This window comes from Rhipicephalus microplus, chromosome X, assembly GCF_043290135.1.
Source record: "Rhipicephalus microplus isolate Deutch F79 chromosome X, USDA_Rmic, whole genome shotgun sequence".
In the NCBI taxonomy this organism is placed as follows: domain Eukaryota; kingdom Metazoa; phylum Arthropoda; class Arachnida; order Ixodida; family Ixodidae; genus Rhipicephalus; species Rhipicephalus microplus.
Window position 1 is genome coordinate 148,899,838 of NC_134710.1, and position 10,109 is coordinate 148,909,946.

Here is a 10,109-nt window from a genome sequence, read left to right on the forward strand (position 1 = left end):
TGTGGAAGCTTTACATGTCGCGCTAAAGCCGTCTGTCTCTCTTTTTTGCGTCGGTTCGCGCGTGTGGTAATGTCACTTGATGCTGAGACACGTGAACGTCCCTTGTTTTATGTTTACTTACGCAAACACTGCAGGCCGAAATAACTGAACCGTGTTTTCTGAAAAGCATTATCACTGCAACACCTCCAGACGAATCTCCCTCGTTTTAAGAGGATGTTCTCGGTTCCGCTTTCAGCAAAAGGCTGCCCTGCATAGAACTTGCGACTTTAAAATCACGATACCATTCTATTACTGCTGTTTTATATTTTTGCATAACTTCTCCGCACACATAAAAGCCGCTTTTTTGTCTTGTAATGAATGTATTGTAACAAAGCCAACCTTTTACGTCTAGCTACAAAACAGTCTTATGGTAACCACTAAAACGTGCTTGATTAGGCCGGATTAGTTGAGTAGCAGTGGAGCTTCATGAAAACGTAATTTAACTGGTCGCGTTAAACGAGGGAAAGCATTTGGGGAACATGTTCAAACATTGCATTAACTTTTGCGTGGTTTCATTTATGTGGTGCACCTGAAGTTTTGTTCGCTTGCACTTGGTGAGATAGCGCATGGATGATTACTTTTAAAGCCAGCAACAATTTCTGTTTTTTAGCTACGGTCGTTGACAAAACGCGAGCTCTTGGTTTTGTGCAGGACGCCCGAACGTCTGTTCCAACGCGGCTGCGTGCAATCGCTGAAGCAGATGCCCACGGTACTAGAAGTGGAGACGCAGCAAACCATTGGCTAACACCGTATACTTTCTATGCTGGACGCTTTGCTCGCTACTTTGCTACTATAGACACACACTTCTTTCTTTCCTTGTTGTTCAAACGGCTTTCGTGTTTCTTCCTTGCCCTCAAAAGTGCTGAGTAAGTTGAATTCGTATTGCTATCGTACCCCCTCGAGATAAGAGAAATCTGCCACACGGGCAGCTCTTCAGGGAGCACGAGAAGAAGCCATACCACTTTCGCGGACCGATGCAGCCAGTAATCTTCGATGACTTGCGCGTGAAAGCACGTTTTCACTATGGTGCCCACCAAGCAACTAGACGAATCGTGAACACCACCTGAACTCTTTGATGGCTCTCCGCATGCCCACTGGGCTCCACCGAAGAGAAGCCACATTTCTTCATCACTTATGGCTACGAGTGGCATTTAAGAAATCTTATTCTTTTGTCATAGGAATGGCCGACAACACTCTCTGTGATGCCTGTCATTGCGAAGAGACGCTACACCACATCCTGTGCGGCTGTCCGTTGTATGACATCCGGAAACAGTCACTGGCGTCCGTTCTTGCGCGCATCGACAACAGCCAAATGTCCGTGGACGCTAGTCTGTCAAGTGCCCGAGAGAAGGCGTTGCAATAGAAGGCAACAAAAGCTCTGTTGAAATTCCTACGCGACACGGACTTGAACAAGCGGCTGTAACAGCAATGTCACACACCGTGAAGGACAAGACTGGACTATGACTGAGTGTGCGCGCGTGTGCTGCCGAATGTGCTGTGTTTATCTCTCTTCCCTCTCTGCTCTCTAGCTTTCATCTCCCCCATCCTCCTCCCATGCGCAGGGTAGCAAACCGGCTGCCTATAGGCTGGTTAACCTCGCTGCCGTTCTTTTCCTCCTATTTTCCTTCTTCCTTCTTCTTGGCTAAGAAAATGCGCAGCCGAAAAAAAAAAAGCTTTGTGAATTCGGCCCTTGAACTTTATGTATGCCTATATTTAAGGGGAAAAGGAAAAAAAACGTGCAGACTAGAAAAGAAAAAGAGACAGTAAGTCTGTCCAATTTCCCTTTTTGGCTAATTTACTCTCCGTTTTTCTATCCATGACGACATATTTCTCTTCTTTTTTCGAGCACGAAAATGTTTTCCGCCGGGGTCGACAACGCTCCACTGACGTACTTCTGTCTCGGAAGTGACGTTGAAAAATATCCTGAGAAATTGTGAAAAAAGAAAACAGAAGGCAAGCATTCGTCGCACTGAATCTACCCTGCCAGCTCTCGTTTGCCAGCGCGTAGCACTAACCACTACGTTACGGAGTGTACGTTGTTTGGACGATTAACGGCAAGCCATTTATATACGCCATACACCGTTTTGGCAGTAGGCAGAGCTTCGACACTTGAGCGCGTTTTTGTTATCAGTGGTTAGATGACGCGACGGGCTCGCGTTGGCCGCACGCTTTAAAGGTCGTCGCCTCCACGAAGCGCTGCCTCCGCGGTGCGTGGTCTCTCCTGCGCGCGCGATAATCGGATTCGTAATTTGCGAGAGGACGAAGGTCTATTCGCGCGCAGCGCTGCCGCGTTTCCGAAAGGAGTGCACTGCGGACACACGACGCAGGATGAATTGTGACAGTTGTTCGGGCTTGTCGTGTGTATTTTGTGCGCTCGTTTCGTGCGTCTTTCTGTATTAATAGCGCACTTTAGGTGCCACGCTTTGACAGTTGTCAGTCCGCTCTTGTTCATTGTATGCTAATTTCGTACGTGCTTTCTGCTTTAGGTGTGCGCTTCAAGTTTCGATCCGCTACCGTTCTTAACATGGCTTTGCAATATGTTTCTGCTCTTGAAATAATGCACAATAAACGCTCAACTACCTCTGTAAGAACGTTTTTAACTAGTGTTAAACCGATTTCTATATAGGGGGATCAGTCACGTTCTTTTTTTCGATTTCGCTTAAGCGCTGGAAATTGATTAATGGTTATCATAGAGCAACGGGAGGGGTAACTCTTGAACTTTGTACACCGAACATTATGGTGTCATTGTTATTTTCGTCATCCGAGGCCAGCGGATGAAAAACAAACTGAATTTTCAACTGTTCTTGCTCGCCTCCAGGCGGACGCTCACGGTCGGATTTGTCCGATGCTGACAGCGACGGTGCCGCGAAGCGGAGACGCATCGTGTCTCCACTTCGCGCTTTCGAACTCTCTGTCATGTCTCATACTTAATCATTTTCTCTCGCGGAGCTCTTCTACCTCATGCCGCGGGTGATTGCAGCAGGCACATAATTGAGTAATATGGTCTCTGCCTCTTTATCTTCTTGAAAGAATGGAAAACCTGCTAACAGTAGTATGAAAAAGTAAATAAACTAAGATAAATCATGCATTTTATTATAGGCTTAGTTAGATATTTGTGAAACCTATGGAGTGCCATTCTCGTAATTTCAAGTAAGCAAAAATTTCCAAAAATAAACAAATTGAACTATTGCTCTTACGGTGGGTCCTCACTTGTTCTTTTTTCTTTTTCACAAAATGTATTCACAACGTAATTGTCACCACTTGTATAATGATATCCATTAGTGCTATGTCTGCGACGTTAAAGTACGGCCAATTTTTTTTGTCATGCATGTGTAACGACTATTAAGGTCATTCCGGAAGTATGTATAAGTTATTAAATATTTTAAGGGCCCACGGGATACGAAATTAATTTTAATTACTTATCAACGCAAAGCTTGAAGCGCGAAGCAAGCAGTAGTCAGGAAAGCTGACGATGCATATGTCGGTAGTTATGATAGATGCTATAATTAAAAGTTAGGTTTGATACTTTATATTTTTAAATCAATCATTTAAGGCATGTGTAAATTCCAAAACTAGTACTTAACAAAAATATTAGCCGAACATTTATTCAGCGTATATATTTTGGCCGTACATGTCGAAATTCTAATATCCACGCTAATTTCTGGCCATGGCAGGAAAAAAATGAAGGCCGTTTAAGTTTTGCCTTCAAAGTTAGAACGCGTTAGCGAAGCTTGCCCCTTTTCACATCCTCTACTCAATCGCTAGCCTGCCTTTGCTATCCTATCCTACAATGACCACGGCAAGTAAAGTCGCTTGCTTTCTTGCTAGCTTGCTTGCTCCTCTGTTCTGGCTCTTACCCACTTAAGGAGAATGGTTCAGAAGCCGGCGGTTAATGTAAAAGGGAAATTAAGGTCTATACTTTGTTTCGAAGTGCCTGTAATTAAATGAAGAAATATGGCACATACGCCTCAAATATTACTCATGCAAATAGGCAATGTAACCAGTACACATCCGTAAGCAAACGCGTGCTAATACGTAGCTCTGAACTTTATTGATGCTGTTGCTAATACTCATGAGTAATTATGCCAGTAAGCTTTGTAATTCCTCAACCTTCAATCCAGCCACTAGTTGTGTAATTCAGTTTGACATATGGTGCAATTCTACACGACTCCTACGTATTATTACATGTGTTAGGGAGAATGGTCACACTGCATGACATTCTCATTCGGTTTCATTTTCCATACAGTTTCAAGCACCAGCTTGTTTCTGTGGTAGTTCATTTGATCATCATGCCGAATTTCTGGATTCAACCCCTGTTTGGACAAAAGTTTATTATTCATTTTTGTGTTCACAGCTATATATCTAGAATTTTCGTTCTGGGGTAACGTTGACTTCCCTCTTACAACGAACGACGCCGGTGCCAAAACCATATACTTTCTGCGAAACTAGCTCTTTAAATCTCTCGGGTGGAAACGTTTTGTTCTGACCACAACCATCTGTCGCTTTCGATCAGGTGTGGTAATCTAGGAATGAAGCACAGTTATTTACACGTAATTACTGGGCTTGGCTAGATGCACTCTTACGGGAAATTCAAGAGCTATAACCACATGGAATCATTTTGGTTCTCTTGTCAATCTACAGAGCATAATCTTTCTCATCTTTATACTATTTTCTTCAATCATTGCACTTTGTCGGGGATGGTCCTCAATAATTTGATGCTAGCCTTCCACATTCTAATAGCTTGAATGTTTCTTCTGAGCATGTAGTGACTGTCCTAAAAAAATCTCTAGACTTGGCTATCCCTTCTCTTGGTCAGCATTTTTCCTGTTTTTTTATGTAGAAATATCAATTCCCCGAAATCTCCACAAGTATTGTTTTTGTTCCAGTTCTTTGTTTTCTTCCACATGAGCCAGCGGCTTCATTGAGTCGACCAGGTACAATGTGCATATAGAAGTATTAGTTGTGGTATTCACAAATGCGTAAATTCTTGTGGAGTCTTGTATCGACGCTTAATAATAAGCTTTTTTTTTCTAATTAATCAATGCTAAACTAAGCCGTTGAATGCATGCACATGTCATATTTCTCAGTTGTTGGATCGGATTGTAGAATAATCATGCGTGAATTCAGCCCATTCTCTGGGTTCATTCATTTGTCGTATTGCGCTCATGCTACTGATACACTACCTTGGTACATATTTTCTTTAATAAGGAATGCGGTGAAATACGTGTTAGGATTATTAACTTTTTTAGGTAACTAAGCACATGGGTAACTTGTAACACACCAAACAAGAAACAAATGAGGCAGAAGTTTAGGAGACTCACTCTCATCATGGCCGCCACTGCTGCCTTGACGGAAGAAAACGTTAGGTATAGTGAAAGCCCTTTTTAAAGAATTTCGCACAAAAACGAACAGAACGTTTACTGTGATGCTTACTTTTATGTCTCAAGACAGGCTTACGATGTAATCTGTCGACTTTAAGGGTTTGCACGTGTCCAAGCTCCTGCTGAGTGTCCCTTTAGGTTGATGAATAACTGCTTCGAAATAGGTTTAACAACAATTACTCAAGCCTCGTGGCCTAGTTTTTAGTATCTTAAACGCGATAGGCACGAAAGAAGGCCGAAACTAAACGAGCTTGAATATTTTTCCAAAGAAGGGCAAATTGCGACTCCCTAATTACTGTGTGACTCCCAAATAAAAAAGAAAAGGAACCCAGCTGTAAGAGCTGTTTACCTTGGGCAAATAATGGCGTTAAAAGCATCTTAAACATTGTAATTACTTAGCACGCTGACCTTACAAGCAGTTATTTCGATAGAGTTATAACTTTCTCACGAATACTTCCTCCCCCACTTTCTTCTCCTTTCTTAGTTACGTACACTGCAGCGTAGCCAGTGATATCTATTTCAACCATAATGCTTTATCATTTCACTGACAAAGTAATTGCAATTTGTAATGAATGTGAATAAAGGTTTGAGGAGAAAATGGTGCAGGTGACCTACTACAAGCCACACTCTCTGGCGGACATCTAGCCGAAGGTACCCATAGATCAGAAGAGCCGGTGTCGAACACTACTCGGAAGGTCTGTGGTGGTGTTCCGATGCTTATGTTGCCGTAATATTGAGCCTGAAAAGGAACAAATAAAAATTAAATGCTTTCTTTGAAGTGGTATATCTCTATGAGTAAACAGAATTGAAAAATGCGCTTATTACTTCGTTTTTTTACCCTTTCCCATTTAGGACGGTTATCTATTTTATTAAAGGGACAGTTTGGCTTGCCAGTGAAAATACAGATTCAGATTTAGAGTTTTTATTAATACGAATACAAGAGTCTTACATGCGTTTAGTATACAAAACATCTTTCATTTGGCAAACAGCACATAAAATAATCGCCGTACAACAAAAAGTGCGCAAAAATACACGCATTGTTTCCACTCAACACCACTTTTTTTTCCATTTTCTCTCCACTGACTCAATTCTTTGACCGTTATTTCTTTGCGCTGTGTAACAGATGGAAAGTGGTCCTATTTTTTTAGCACTAGGACAAAATATTTTTCATCTGTACGAATGGTGGAATGCAACCTTTGAAAATATTGCTGTGTCCCCAAAGTTCAACCTTATCAGAGAACAGGCAGAATGCTTTATTTTTTTTTTCCTTAAGCATGCATCGCTTGGGAAGTCTTCTTCGACAGTGCCTTATCTCAAAGAAACCGGATGCCTTTTGAAAAGCGCTTGACGGGCCGTGCATATGCCTGTATTGCACGCTCCACATGATAATATTTGCAGACGCGTGAAGAATCTTTCGTTCTTCTTTTCCTCCAGAGCGCAATGCTTATGCAAGACATCTTACGCAAAAACCGTCAGAGAGCCTTAACCTCATACGATGTATGTTACGCATAACAGGCTATATTTTCCACACCGCGCTTATCTTCGCACCGCCCTTGACACAGAAAAAAAAGGAGCGAAATACGTACTCTTTCGATCTATCAGTCTCAAAGAAAGCGCTAAAATTTGCACAGTAAGAGTGAAATTGATTACCTCCGACACTTATTCTCGGAAATTTGCAATGGCGCAATCATTCCCAAGACTGGCATTATCTTTCCTGCTACGATGGCGATCATCATCATTTTCATCGTTCAGGCTAACTGCACGACGAAGCCTTTAGACGACGATTTTTCATTACCACTTTCTTGTGTTAGCCGACTCTATCTAACCACTGCGAATTCCGTATCATTACATTTCCTAATCCTCTGCCAGCCTCCATAACGCCTATCTTCTCTCAGAGTTTACTCTTGTGTGCTAATGTAGCGCCAGTTATCTGTTTCGTGTATGGCACTATACCTGCCCCAACTTTACTTCTTGGTTTTAAACTCAAATGAAATATCGCTTGAGCGATGGCTCTATTGCTACTTCCTCAGTGTTTTTTGTACAATAATTTTTTGGTACATCACGCTACTCGTTGCACAATCCGCGATTTTGCAGTTTTTTTTCGTACCTCTCTCTTCGTATTTTGAGTGGGAAAATACAATGAGTACCTCCTTGTTGCATACTTTTGTTTTTCTGTAATGTAGGTGACTTGCCGTTCATTACATAAGATGTGTATTTCCTTCCATAGTTAGGTTCTATTATTACCCCACAGGTCGATAGATAGAATCCCGGCTGCATTTTTGATGGAGGGAAAAATGCTGTAGGCCTGTGTGCTCAGATTTGAGTGTATGGTAAAGAACCCCAGGTGGCCGAAATTTCTGGAGCCCTCTGTTACGGCATCTTTCATAATCATATGGTGATTTAGGCACATTCAATCCCACATATCAAACAATCAAGCATTCAATCAAGTTCTATATTACTATATGATCTAAGAAAAAGTCCTCTTGCGCAGTTTCTAGATACTAAAATGCAGTAATGAACTCTTTTCTTTGTGGTGTGTCTGTTGAGTCTCCTTTCCGTCCTAATGTATAAACATACCAACACATCTTGCCGTTTCTAGAGGTAACTCATTTATTTGTAAATTACATGCAGCATTTCTTGCGTATATTCTAATAATCCATCCAGATAGTCATCCGCATTTTGAAGTTTTCAAAACTTCTTGCAACTATTCACGTTTTATGCAAATGATTAACTCACAACTGCATTGCGTTGCCTTCATTCATTCGTATGATATTTTCTCTTATTGTTTTTCATGTAAACAATTTTCAACAATGCACCTTCCAGCATTTTGAACAATATACACATACTTTTCATCTGCTCGGCAACTGCCTAATGCTTCTAGTAACTGATTCTAAACGTTTAGTCGAATGTAACCCTTTTTTTATTGGAATTTCTGCCACATCCACGTCACAGATATTATCTGTTGATGAATATCCCTGTCTAACGTAGCCTTTCAATTTTGCCGATTTAATTCAAGTGCTATAGTCTTGGCCTTTATAGAATCCTCAAAAGCAGTATTACATAGCAAGGATTAGTATTTAATAGGTCATTATAACCTACGCATTTTAAGATTTCCAAAGTGCTTAAATATATGTATTTCGATAATCTATAGCAAGTAAAATATATTTGTTCCCAAAATCATCATATGAACTGGCGAACCACTGTCTGAACACCCTCGTCTGATCAAAAAGAAAAGAAATTGTTGCCTCTCAATATTAATAATAATTCCTCGTATTAAAACGCATGATATATAATAGCATGCCGTAGAAGGTGACTCCGAAATTGTTTTACCAATGTCAGCCTGTTGGCACCAGTTTATTTCCAAGGCCTGAATAAGGCAGCTGACCTGCAGCCGCTATCTGGATTTAGTAGCAATGATGCCAGGCTGTTAAGCATGAGGTATTCTATTTTCTTCGGTTTAACGTCCCAAAACCACGATATGATTTTGAGAGACACCATAGAGGGGGGCTCCGGAAATTTCGACCACCTGCGGTTTTTTTATTGTGCATCTAAATCATCAGCACGAAGGTGTGGGTTTGTTTCCTAGACATGACGGTCATTTTTCTTTAGGGTAAAGGGCAATAACAACCATGTCTCTTAGAGGTGCTTTAAGAACTCAGACTGGCATAAATTATATAATGTCCCACGCAAGAAATGTCGCATAGAAACAATGCTGATACGTATGTAACAAAAATTGTATTTATATCCTGACCAAATGCGTAGGTATATCTAGGTTCTTTACCAACAGTGCAGGTCAGGAAGACTTTGATCGGAGCAAGCTGGTTCTTAGCACTAGGAAGGCATAACGTAACTAAGACAAGTGAAGAACACAGACCACATACCAGCGCTGTCTTCCAACTGATTATATTTTGCATTAAGATAACGTTACATATGCGCATGAACTTCATATATGGCACATCATGTAGCCAAACAAAACTGATCGTGCGTGCTTTATTACCCAAGATGCAACAAGATGACTTTTTTTCTTTCCAAAAGCCATTTGACAAAGGTAAAAAAATAACAGAACCCAAGAATACGCGCTCACGAATGCCTTTATCTGTGCAATTTAAAAACCGTCTTTGTCTTGGTAAATGGTTTGTGATAAAAAAAAAGGAAACGAAGGGGGTGGAGAAAGAGGAGAAAAAGTCACGTGATTGATGTACTTTGCTTGATAACCACGTACAACCATCTCTGTATTACTACTGATGTGCCATTTCAATTCAATTCAATTCAGTTTCTTCAACATCTGAGAAATGTTTGGTGCACGGTCAAAAAGCCTGCGAAGGCTTGACTAGATCCGTGCACCACACTGGGGCATACAGTGGTGTGGATTACAACAACAATAAAGGTATAACGCAACACATGAAGAGAAAGAAAACGCACATTTGGGAAGTTCATGTGCATGTGTAGGGTTATCTTGGTGCAAAATCAGTCCAGTTGTGAGACAGGGCTCGCATAGGCATTGTGTTCTTTGTCCCTTATCTCAGTTGCTCTGTGCCGTCCTACTGAGTAGAAGTCACATATGAAAAATGCAAAAACAAAGAAACAACGAATATGAAAGATGCGTTGAAGCACAGCAGGCATTCTCAGGTCAAGAATGATAATAAATGCGTATTACCAAAGAAAAAAGTTCAGTGCTTGATTTTTTAT

At 41.1% G+C, this 10,109-nt stretch overlaps 1 protein-coding gene across 1 annotated transcript in view; it reads right to left on the bottom strand.

Moving 5' to 3' along the window:
• LOC119177016 (lysosomal aspartic protease) overlaps nt 1-10,109 on the bottom strand; it is a 64,084-nt gene that overhangs the window by 48,396 nt on the left and 5,579 nt on the right. Inside the window, exon 3 of the mRNA XM_037428364.2 lies at nt 6,036-6,159. Within this exon, the coding sequence (XP_037284261.2) occupies nt 6,036-6,159 (124 nt within the window). The remainder of the gene's footprint in view (nt 1-6,035; nt 6,160-10,109) is intronic.